Source organism: Schistocerca piceifrons, chromosome 10 (assembly GCF_021461385.2).
Source record: "Schistocerca piceifrons isolate TAMUIC-IGC-003096 chromosome 10, iqSchPice1.1, whole genome shotgun sequence".
In the NCBI taxonomy this organism is placed as follows: domain Eukaryota; kingdom Metazoa; phylum Arthropoda; class Insecta; order Orthoptera; family Acrididae; genus Schistocerca; species Schistocerca piceifrons.
In genome coordinates, this window is record NC_060147.1 from 5,138,835 (window position 1) to 5,151,514 (window position 12,680).

At 47.4% G+C, this 12,680-nt stretch overlaps 1 protein-coding gene across 1 annotated transcript in view; it reads left to right on the forward strand.

Annotated features, from left to right (window-relative positions):
• The first annotated feature begins 584 nt into the window (after nucleotides 1-584).
• Nucleotides 585-12,680, forward strand: part of LOC124719017 (transcriptional activator cubitus interruptus) — a 190,053-nt gene continuing 177,957 nt past the window's right edge. The window contains exon 1 of the mRNA XM_047244683.1: nucleotides 585-830. Within this exon, the coding sequence (XP_047100639.1) occupies nucleotides 585-830 (246 nt within the window). The remainder of the gene's footprint in view (nucleotides 831-12,680) is intronic.

Sequence of the window (12,680 nt, forward strand, 5' to 3'; positions counted from 1 at the left end):
TAGATGTTATGTCCTTGCAAGTATGTCTTTTGGTCTTTTATGTTTCCATCTATGGTTGTGGTCGTAGTTCCCCAGATTCAGAATAAACGGGTTCTGCGAATGTCTGGAGTTTCTGTATAGTCTTGTGGTGAGTTTGTGGATTTCCTCCGTGAGAGTCTCAAGTCGGTATTCCCGGTGAAGGTCCGCGATGCGTGTGCATCGTGGAGCATTGCTTATGATTCTGAGTACTTTGTTTTGTATGAGCTGCAGACGGCGCAGGCGTGTGGGCGCAGCGTATGCCCAGACAGGAGCTGCGCACGTCATCAGGGGTCGGATAAGTGTCGTGTACATGGACCCCGACACCCTTCTGTTCAGTGTGCTACGCCTGTTGAGCATAGGATAGAGCTGTCTGAGCCTCGCGCTAGCTCGGTTGGCCACGTGTTGTATGTCGTCCCCCCAGAGTAATGCAGGAACTGAGTGAGCCGAGTTTCGCAATATCTCTGTTTGCGGAATCCACGATGACTGCTATATAGACGATTTTCGGTCTGCCAGAAATGTTACAGCACGCGGTCGTAAACCATATTTCATAACTGTACAAGAGACTGATGTCAGCGAAGAGAGTTACTGTGAGATTCGAGTACAGAGAGTCCGGCCCGTTAAGGCGGGTCCCTCTGGCTGCCAGCGGCGCCGCCACGGACCTCCCCCAGGGTCCGGCGGCTCATTGGCGGTGCGTGGCGGGGCGACGCCTTCTGTCTCCTCGCCTCGGCGTCCGAGGAATGCGCCGCAGTGACCAGCCGGCGTCCGGTAGCCCGCCCTGCCCCGGGCTCGTCTGCATTACGGCTGCTGGCCGAGTAACGATGTACCCACACTTTCTCCCAGACATCGGTGTATATCGCCAACGTAACTGCGCCGGTTTAATCGATATCTGAACGGGAATGCCCGCATCTCGTGGTCGTGTGGTAGCGTTCTCGCTTCCCACGCGTGGGTTCCCGGGTTCGATTCCCGGCGGGGTCAGGGATTTTCTCTGCCTCGTGATGGCTGGGTGTTGTGTGCTGTCCTTAGGTTAGTTAGGTTTAAGTAGTTCTAAGTTCTAGGGGACTGATGACCATAGATGTTAAGTCCCATAGTGCTCAGAGCCATTTGAACCAGACTGAACGGGAATATCGAATGCCAACATTTTCCTTTCGTATCATACACTACTGACCATTAAAATTGCTGCACCAAGAAGAAATGCAGATGATAAACGGGTATTCACTGGAAAAATATATTATACCAGAACTGACATGTGATTGCATTTTCACGCAATTTGGGTGCATACATCCTGAGAAATCAGTACCCAGAACAACCACCTCTGGCCGTAATAACGGACTCGATACCCCTGGGCATTGACTCAAACAGAGCTTGGATGGCGTGTACAGTTACAGCTGCCCATGCAGTTTGAAGACGACACCACAGTTCATCGAGAGTAGTGACTGGCGTATTGTGACAAGCCAGTTGTTCGGGCCACCATCGACCAGACGTTTTCAACTGGTGTGACATCTGGAGAATGTGCTGGCCAGGGCAGCAGTCGAACATTTTCTGTATACAGAAAGCCCGGTACAGGACCTGCAAACATGCGGTCGTGCATTATCCTGCTGAAATGTAGGGTTTCGCAAAGATCGAATTAAGGGTAGAGCCACGTGTCGTAACACATCTGATATGTAACTTCCACTGTTCAAAGTGCCGTCAACGCAAACAACAGATGACCGAGACGTGTAACCAATGCCACCCCATACGATCACGCCGGGTGATACGCCAGTATGGCGATGACGAATACACGCTTCCAATGTGCGTTCACCGCGATGTCGCCAAACACGGATGTGACCATCGTGATGCTGTAAACAGAACCTGGATTCATCCGAAAAAATGACGTTTTGCCATTCGTCCATCCAGGTTCGTCGTACACCATCGCAGGCGCTCCTGTCTGTGACGCAGCGTCAAGGATAACCGCAGCCACGGTCTCCAAGCTGATAGTCCATGCCGCTGCAAATGTCATCGAAGTGTTCGTGCGGATGGTTGCTGTCTTGCAAACGTTTCCATCTGTTGACTCAGGGATCGAGACGTGGCTACGCGATCCGTTACAGCCGTGCAGATAAGATGCCTGTCATCTCGACTGCTAGTGATACGAGGCCGTTGGAATCCAGCACTGCGTTCCGTATTACCCTCCTGAACCCGCCGATTCCATATTCTGCTAACAGTCATTGGATCTCTACCAACGCGAGCAGCAATGTCGCGATACGATAAAACGCAATCGCGATAGGCTGCAATCCGACCTTTATCAAAGTCGGAAACCTGATGGTGCGCATTTGTCATCCTTACACGAGGCATCACAACGACGTTTCACCAGGCAACACCCGGCAGCTGCTGTTTGTGTATGAGAAATCGATTGGAAACTTTCCTCATGTCAGCACGTTGTAAGTGTCGCCACCGGCGCCAACCTTGTGTGAATGCTCTGAAAAGCTAACAATTTGCATATCACACCATCTTCTTCCTGTGGGTTAAATTTCGCGTCTGTAGCGCGTCATCTTCGTGGTGTAGCAATTTTAATGGCCAGTAGTGTATTTTTTCACAATTTTCGGTAAATATATGAAATTGTTTTTTTGAAACTGTAGTAGAATTTAATTTTAGTTTCACTGTGTGAAGGAGTCTTACTCCAGTAGTCTTTCTCTTTGGCTGTGTGAAGCAAAAAGTGCAGGTGGGACAACAGCTGAAGTCGGATTTCACTTCGGTGAGGGTGGGGGGGGGTGAGGGGGGAGAGGTCTGCTTGCTGTATTCATCTCTTGGTCTCCCTCTACGATTTTTACCCTCCACGCTGTCCTCCAATACTAAATTGGTGATCCTCGGAACGTGTCGTAGCAACTGATTCCTCCTTATAGGCAAGTTCTGACACAAGTTCCTCTTCTCCCCAATTCTATTCAGTACCTCCTCATTAGTTACGTGATCCACCCATCGAACCTTCGCCATTCTTCTGTTGCACCACACTTCAAAGGCTTCTATCCACGTATCGTCTAAACTATATATCGTCCATATGTCACTTCCATACATGGCTTCACTCCATAAAAATACTTTCAGAAAAGACTTCCTGACACTTAAATCTATACTCGATGTTAACAAATTTGTCTTCTTCAGAAATGGCTTCCTTGTTACGTTTTATGTCCTCCCTACTTCGACGATCATCAGTTACTTTGCTTCTCAAATAGCAAAACTCATCTGCTACTCTAAGTGTCTCGTTTCCTATCTAATTCCGTCAGCATTACCTGATTTAATTCGACTACATTCCATTATCCTCGATTTGCTTTTGTTAATGGTCATCCTGTATCCTCTTTTTCAAAACGCTGTCCATTCCGTTCAACTGCTCTTCCAAGTCCTTTGCTGTCTCTGACAGAATTACAGTGTCATCGGCGAACCTCAACGTTTTTATTTCTTCTCCGTGGATTTTAATACCTACTCCGAATTTTTCTTTTGTTTCCTTTACTGCTTGCTCAATATACAGATTGAATAACATCGGAGAGAGGCTACTATGGGAGCGATTTTCCATCTGAGTTCTTGATATTTTCTGTAGGGAGGATCTATCTTACCCCTAGTGATACATGCTTCTACATCCCTACATCTACATCTACATCCATATTCCGCAAGCCACCTGACGGTGTGTGGCGGAGGGTACCTTGAGTACCTCTATCGGTTCTCCCTTCTATTCCAGTCTCGTATTGTTCATGGAAAGAAGGATTGTCGGTATGCTTCTGTGTGGGCTCTAATCTCTCTGATTTTATCCTCACGGTCTCTTCGCGAGATATACGTAGGAGGGAGCAATATACTGCTTGACTCCTCGGTGAAGGTATGTTCTCGAAACTTCGACAAAAGCCTGTACCGAGCTACTGAGCGTCTCTCCTGCAGAGTCTTCCACTGGAGTTTATCTATCATCTCCGCAACGCTTTCGCGATTACTAAATGATCCTGTAACGAAGCGCGCTGCTCTCCGTTGGATCTTCCCTATCTGGTACGGATCCCACACTGCTGAGCAGTATTCGAGCAGTGGGCGAACAAGCGTACTGTAACCTACTTCCTTTGTTTTCGGATTGCATTTCCTTAGGATTCTTCCAATGAATCTCAGTGTAGCATATGCTTTACCGACGATCTACCTCCTATGGTCATTCCATTTTAAATCACTCCTAATGCGTACTCCCAGATAATTTATGACATTAACTGCTTCCAGTTGCGGACCTGCTATTTTGTAGCTAAATGAAAAGGGATCTATCTATCTATGAATTCGCAGTACATTACACTTGTCTACATTCACATTCAATTGCCATTTCCTGCATCGTGCGTCAATTCGCTGCAGATCCTCCTGCATTTCAGTGCAATTTTCAATTGTTACAACCTCTCGATATACCAGAGCATCGTCCGCCTCATTGAACTTCCGATGTCATCCACAAGGTCATTTATGTATATTGTGAATAGCAACGGTCCTACGACACTCGCCTGCGGCACACCTGAAATCACTCTTACTTCGGAAGACTTCTCTCCATTGAGAATGACATGCTGCGTTCTGTTATCTAGGAACTCTTCAATCCAATAACACAATTGGTCTGATAGTCCATATGCTCTTACTTTGTTCATTAAACGACTGTGTGGAACTGTATCGAACGCCTTGCGGAAGTCAAGAAACACGGCATCTACCTGGGAACCCGTGTCTATGGCCCTCTGAGTCTCGTGGACGAATAGCGCGAGCTGGGTTTCACACGACCGTCATTTTCGAAACCCATGCTGACTCCTACAGAGTAGATTTCTAGTCTCCAGAAAAGTCATTATACTCGACCAAAATACGTGTTCCAGAATTCTTCAACTGATCGACGTTAGAGATATAGGTCTATAGTTCTGCACATCCGTTCGACGTCCCTTCTTGAAAACGGGGATGACCTGTGCCCTTTTCCAATCCTTTGGAATGTTACGCTCTTCTAGAGACGTACACTTACACTTGTCCTGAAGGCATTCCTGCGTGCCCATTTTGCACTTCCTGTCGACCTCACTCTTCTATCGCTCTTTCGTATGACGGCAGATGCAGTGGTGGGTGATCTAACTCTAGGGAGGGCAGTGACGGATAGGGTCGGGTCGACAGTTATTTGTGCCGCTTGGGTTCGGCTGCCCGGACACCACCAACGGACGCTTCGACGTCGGGCAGGGCAGATGAAAGGCAAGCATTGCGCGGATAACGGATAAGCGGGCAGATGGCGAGGCGTGTCCCCGAGGCATTGTCTCAGCGGAGCCAGCGGCCCGTGAGAAATGAGGCCGCGGGCGGTTTCCACAACACGCATTAGGCCCGAGGCCCGCCACAAAGGGCCAAGACAAACGCCGGAGGTGGAGCCCTGCGGAGCGCAAAGGGTTGCCCTGTCGAAGCTCGTGTCCGCGATCAGCGCGCACAGGGCACGCCAGCCTGCCAATTCCTGCGCAGCCGCTGGCCGGTGGGGGTCCGACGCGCTTCGACAGCCCAAAGGGCTGAAGGGCTGAAGGGCCAGCACAATGCGCCCGCCGGCCGGAAGTCGCCCGGCAGCGAGCACACATTAATTTTTCTCTCTAATTGTGCCGCACCGTCATAGGCGGTGGCGGCTCTTTAGAACATCAGCGGCATTGTCAGCCCCGGTTTTGGAATTTCGTTCTGTTGTGGCGCAGATTAGTTGCATTTGTCAGATTTCCTGCTTATTACTTGGGGCTTCAAAAGCAAAACGAGAATAACGGAGTGTAGTCTAATTAAATGAGGTGATGCTGATGGAATTAGAGTAGGAAATGAGACAGTTAATGTAGTAGATGAGTTTTTCTGTTTGCTGAATACATTTCATAAATTTAGTACACCTGCAGCATTGTCACCAGTATCTGTTCCTTAAGACATTGTTGAAAATAGAGATGTAATTGTTGTCACATCTTTCGATAGACCACGTCTGTACTTCTATGGACCGTTATGGTTGTCACCAAAACGATTCTCTGATACCCTGAATCGAATATTGTTGAAGCGAATTTAAGCTTTACCCCACGCGTAGTCGAATTAAGTCGGGTGATGGTGAGGAAATTAGATTAGGAAATGAGACAATTAAAGTAGTATTGCTATTTGAGGAGCAAAATAACTGGTGATGGTCGAAGTAGAGAGAATATAAAATGTAGATTGGCAATGGCAAGGAAAGCGTTTCTGAGAAAGAGAAATTTGTTGTCATCGAGTACAGATTTAAGTGTCTGGATGTCGTTTCTGAAAGTATTTGTATGGAGTGTAGCCATGTATGGAAGTGAAACATGGACGATAAATAGTTAGGACAAGAAGAGAATAGAAGCTATCGAAATGTGGTGCTACAGAAGAATGCTGAAGATTAGATGGGTAGATCACATAACTAATGAGGAGGCATTGAGTAGAATTGGGGAGAAGAGGAGTTTGTGGCACAACTTGACTAGAAGAAGGGACCGGTTGGTAGGACATGTTCTGAGGCATCAAGAGAGCACAAATTTAGTATTGGAGGACAGCGTGGAGGGTAAAAATCGTAGAGGGAGACCAAGAGATGAATACACTATGCAGATTCAGAAGGACGTAGGTTGCAGTAAGTACTGGGAGATGAAGAAGCTTGCACAGGATAGAGTAGCATGGAGAGCTGCATCAAACCAGTCTCAGGACTGAAGTTCACAACAACAACAACAACGTCAGAAGGAACTGTGCAAAATCAGACATAATGTTCGATGGCATAGCAGCAGTCAGTGATTGAAGAAGGAACTGTGTTGCCCTACTCTGTGGTACTGTTTGTTACTGGTGCGAGAAATGTGTTTCCCAGTTTCGCCCTGTGTGCTTGGTGTTGCCGCCATTGCACCTCAGAGCGATGCTGAGTTCGGAGTACTGAATAGGGTGTTTATGAAATATCGATATCTAGAAGCTTCCAGGAAATGTCGACACCGTCTTGAAATATCGATTCCTCATTGATATATAGATAGGTCGACCTCAAATCGGCAATATCGAGAGCCGATATTTTTATTTTACATTACATTTTTCTGGCCATTTTGGGTAAGTATATGAAATGGTTTTTTTAAAAATTGTGGAGAACATAATATTACTTAACATGCTTTTTTCATTCCAGTCTCTGATCAGAAAAAATGGCTCTGAGCACTATGGGACTTATCAGCTGTGGTCATCAGTCCGCTAGAACTTAGAACTACTTAAACGTAACTAACCTAAGGACATCACACACATCCATGCCCGAGGCAGGATTCGAACCTGCGACCGTAGGAGTCGCGCGGTTCCGGACTGCGCGCCTAGAACCGCGAGACCACCGCGGCCGGCTCTCTGAACACAAATGAATTCTTTAGACTATGACCGGTTTCAGTCTGTAACGACTATCCTCAGATCTTTTTTGCACCATGTCCTAAAGTGATACGGCCATAATGGCATCGTCAAAACATATACTTTCACTGTAGCGAGGAAACTTAGTACTTTTCTAGCTTTCATCACGTCCAGTATATCTTGTTGACTGTGGGAAGCAAGTATATCATGAGAATAAATGAAGAAATCCGGATGAATGGGGGGAGGGGGGCGGCAGTGTGAGTGGAATAACAAGATTCGCAATGTGAAGGAATATCACACCTGAAGCAAAAAAAAAAAAAAAAAAAAAAAACCTCATCTAGTGCGCTATTTCTTCTCATCAGCATACATCAAAAACAGTTGCTGAAACTGATGAGGAAAAATCTTAATGACAAGATTGGTCGGCCGGTCGAGGTGGCCGAGCGGTTCTAGGCGCTTCAGTCTGGAACCACGTGATCGCAACGGTCGCAGGTTCGACTCCTGCCTCGGACATGGATGGTGTGTGATGTCCTTAGGTTAGTTAGGTTTAAGTAGTTCTAAGTTCTAGGGGACTGATGACCATAGATGTAAGTCCCATAGTGCTCAGAGCCATTTGAACCATTTTTGAGTAAATGAAAAGAGTTCTAAAACTGGCATATTTAATATGTGTTGCCGATATTTTTATACGGTATTACATGCCAGTGTCATTCTGATTATGACGCAAGGTTGCTTTCAACGCGCATGCATGTCTGACCTGTATGGGAGTACACATGATGGATGCACGAGTACAGGTCGTAGACGCACGGTAGACGACATATGGAAGTTTGGGTGTGGCCGCGAGTCGTGCTCGGATAGCCAACTGGTAAGTCGGCTCGCGGCAAGCGGGAAATCATTCTCGTCATTGCATTCTACAGCTGATAGCTGTCCTTATTCGCAACTGCGAATACATTTAATGATCTTTCTATAGACCGGTTCTTCGATATACATTTGCTTGATGTATCGATACTTTATCGATATATCAGTTGCCGATAGTAATATTTTTTCAAATATCGGTGTATTTGAGACCCGATATTTTTAAAAATATCGTCAGTCCTAGTACTCGAAGGGAACGATCTATTGATACGTAATCAGCATGGGTTCAGAAAACATCGTTGTGAAAAGCAGCTAGCTCTTTATTCGCACGAAGTAATGGCCGCTAACGACAAGGGATCTCAAGTTGATTCCGTATTTCTAGATTTCCGGAAAGCTTTTGACACCGTTCCTCACAAGCGACTTCTAATCGAGCTGCGGGCCTATGGGGTATCGTCTCAGTTGTGCGACTGGATTCGTGATTTCCTGTCAGGAAGGTCGCAGTTCGTAGTAATAGACGGCAAATCGTCGAGTAAAACTGAAGTGATATCAGGTGTTCCCCAGGGAAGCGTCTTCTGAGCTCTGCTGTTCCTGATCTATAGAAATGACCTGGGTGACAATCTGAACAGTTCTCTTAGGTTGTTCGCAGATGATGCTGTAATTTACCGTCTGGTAAGGTCATCCAAAGACCAGTATCAGTTGCAAAGCGATTTAGAAAAGATTGCTGTATGGTGTGGCAGGTGGCAGTTGACGCTGAATAACGAAAAGTGTGAGGTGATCCACACGAGTTCCAAGAGAAATCCGTTGGAATTCGATTACTCGATAAATAGTACAATTGTCGAGGCTGTCAATTCGACTTAAGTACCTGGGTGTTAAAATTACGAACAACTTCAGTTGGAAAGACCACATAGATAATATTGTGGGGAAGGCGAGCCAAAGGTTGCGTTTCATTGGCAGGGCACTTAGAAGATGCAACAAGTCCACTAAAGAGACAGCTTACACTGCACTCGTTCGTCCTCTGCTAGAATATTGCTGCGCGGTGTGGGATCCTTACTAAGTGGGATTGACGGAGGACATCGAAAGGGTGCAAAAAAGGGCAGCTCGTTTTGTATTATCACGTAATAGGGGAGAGAGTGAGGCAGATACAATACGCGAATTGGGATGGAAGTCATTACAGCAAGACGTTTTTCGTCGCGGCGAGATCTATTTACGAAATTTCAGTCACCAACTTTCTCTTCCGAATGCGAAAATATTTTGTTGAGCCCAACCTACATAGGTAGGAATGATCATCAAAATAAAATAAGAGAAATCAGAGCTCGAACAGAAAGGTGTAAGTGTTCGTTTTTCGCGCGCGCTGTTCGGGAGTGGAATGGTAGGGAGATGGTATGATTGTGGTTCGATGAACCCTCTGCCAAGCACTTAAATGTGAATTGCAGAGTAATCATGTAGATGTAGATGGGCAGAGGTGTGGCGGTGGCTGGCTGCGCGCTGTTTCTGTGGCTAGTGGGCACACACACACACACACACACACACACACACACACACACACACACACACACACGTGTGGTGGTAACGCACGCACGCGACGACCGGGCGTGGTCCGTGCCTCGCACATGGCTGCACACGCCGACCGCGTCGCCGCCTATAAACGTCCGGCCGCGGACACGCGTGTCAATGCGCCCAGCCGTGCGTGAGACGTCCACCAAATGGCGGCCTCCGGCATTGTTCTGGTCCAGCGCCGCGTCGGCAAACACACTGGGCGCGCAATGAAAGCCGCGCGGGACGCGCGCCCGGACGCCTCGCTAATGCCGTGCTCACACGGGACGCGAAGGCCAACGTGGGCGACGAGCTCCTACAATTTTGCGTCGTAACAGCGCGGAATGTCACATCGCGGAGCCGATTTGAATCGCGTTAATGTTTGGTGGCCAGTAAGTACTGTAGGCGTGACAGCAGTTTTAGTTTGCTGTAGGCTGGAGCAATTAGTAAACACGGGGGAATGTTGTCAGGAATAACTCCTGTCACGGTCGCCAGTTTCACACTGCACTGGCCGGCTTTTGTGGCCGTGCGGTTCTAGGTGCTTCAGTCTGGAAACACGCGACCGCTACGGTCGCAGGTTCGAATCCTGCCTCGGGCATGGATGTGTGTGATGTCCTTAGGTTAGCTAGGTTTAAGTGCTTCTATGGGACTGATGACCTCAGCTGTTAAGTCCCATAGTGCTCAGAGCCATTTGAGCCATCACACTGCACTCGTCCCGGAGAACAAACTTGTTGTGTACATAGTCCCGCGTAGTCAGCACGTACACAACTTTCCCACTAGAGCGCGCCCCGCTAAGCACAACAGCGCAGGCGCAGCGCTCGTCCGTCTCTGCACTACGAGATGGCGCTGCATTAGAGACGGACCAAATTCTGCTTCCGCCGATCCGCGTATTAATATGTGACGCAGCCAATGAGATTGGTGGTGGTAGTGGGTAGTGTTTAACGTCTCGTCGACGACGAGGTCATTAGGGACGGAGCGCAAGCTCGGGTGAGGGAAGGATTGGGAAGGAAATCGGCCGTGCCCTTTCAAAGGAACCATCCCGTCATTTGCCTGAATCGATTTAGGGAAATCACTGAAAACCTAAATCAGGATGGCCGGAGACGGGATTGAACCGTCGTCCTCCCGAATGCGAGTCCAGTGTGCTAACCACTGCGCCACCTCGCTCGGTCAATGAGATTGCTGGTAACGTAGAGCATTTTATTTTCTCCTCGTGGATCACACTCGCGCAGTGATACCTGAACGCTCGCCGTATTATAACGAGTGTACAGACCTCCGATTAGTCAGTCTGCATTAGTCTGTAGTCAAGTTTCAGTCTGCACCTATATTCCTGTACATAGCCATGAAGATAAGTGTATAGACACTTTGTAAAGTATCAGAGATATGTGAATGTCAGAGTAAGATTAACGTACCCAGACCAAAGGAAGTTCAACCGTCATACGAATTGAAGCGTTGTTCAGCGAGAGAATGTCCCAGTGACGCAAATAGATAATAATCGGGACGGAGACAAGTCTGCAGAATAAGCCGCATGCCCTAGTATTCCCCAACTGAATGCCTCAATCGTTTCCCTGACCCGTTTTGCTCTGTGTGACGGGCCGTTATCATGGAGCAGTATGACTGTGTTGCCTTTTCTCATACTCCAGTCATTTCCCACGTAATGCTCGATTTATATCGATCATTTTCTGTTGGTAGCGATCATTGTTAACGGTTTCACCAGGTTATAGCAGTTCATAACAGATGACACGCTTCTGATCCCACCAACCACAGAGCATTGTCTTCTTTTGATGTTGCACTGGATGTCGATGGTTTGCCTGGATTCACTCACAATATACGAGTCTTAGGATTCTCAGAATACCGGTTGACCAAAAAGTCAGTATAAATTTGAAAACTTAATAAACCACGGAATAATGTAGATAGAGAGGAAAAATTGACACACATGCTTGGAATGACATGGGGTTTTATTAGAACCAAAAAAAAATACAAACGTTCCAAACGGAAATGTCCCGATTTTCCGAGTTGACACTCCATTTTCTAGCGTCCGCAGGTCTACTCACCAATCACTATCTCCACATGACAAAAAGACAATACGTAAACTCAAATAACAACAGTGAAGCAGGCCGTAGTGGCCGACCGGTTCTAGGCGCTACAGTCTGGAACCGCCTGACCACTACGGTCGCAGGTTAGAATCCTGCCTCGGGCATGGGTGTGTGTGATGTACTTAGGTTAGTTAGGTTTCAGTAGTTCTAAGTTTTAGGGCACTGATGACGTCAGAAGTTAAGTACCATAGTGCTCAGAGCCATTTCAACAGTGAACTAAGAATAAAAAATGATAGCCGATTAAAGAACCCGTAACAATCGGAATGCCAACATCCAAACCAAAAACGCTACGAACTTATCGATCAGCGTCATAATTTAAAAAATATGATACGTTCACGACCAGTGTTTATGGGACCTGAAAAGTAATGTTTAGATACAATGTAATAAATAAAAAATGGCGGCGACACGCTGTGCGTGATGAGGCTTCAGAAACCTTAGATGTGTTGAGCACCTATGTAGAGTCGAATTATGGTTCACTGCTGCAGGTCTTCTACTAAGACGTCAGCAGTGACCGTGACGTCATCCAGATCTCGGTCCCTGTACGTATCATCACCTTCCGCGTGCCATAGCTCTCTGGTCGTTGATGTGCGCATCACGTTCACGGAATTCATCGTTGTCTCGTTTTCCCGTCTTCTGCATTCGTGTGGACAGCAACGAGTGTGATACGATAATGGAGTGCGTGTACAAAGCAGCTTTGCGTCGTAATTAAAGTAACACAGGCATCCGCAGTATCGTATTTATCTGCCGATACCGGCCAAGCGGCTTCCGAGTACAGCGTCTGAGCTGTACGGGAACATACGTAACTGGTGGACGGGTACGGGGCGCAGACGCACGGTTTTCACACGATATCTTGCGAACAGTGGATGAAGGGTATCAGAC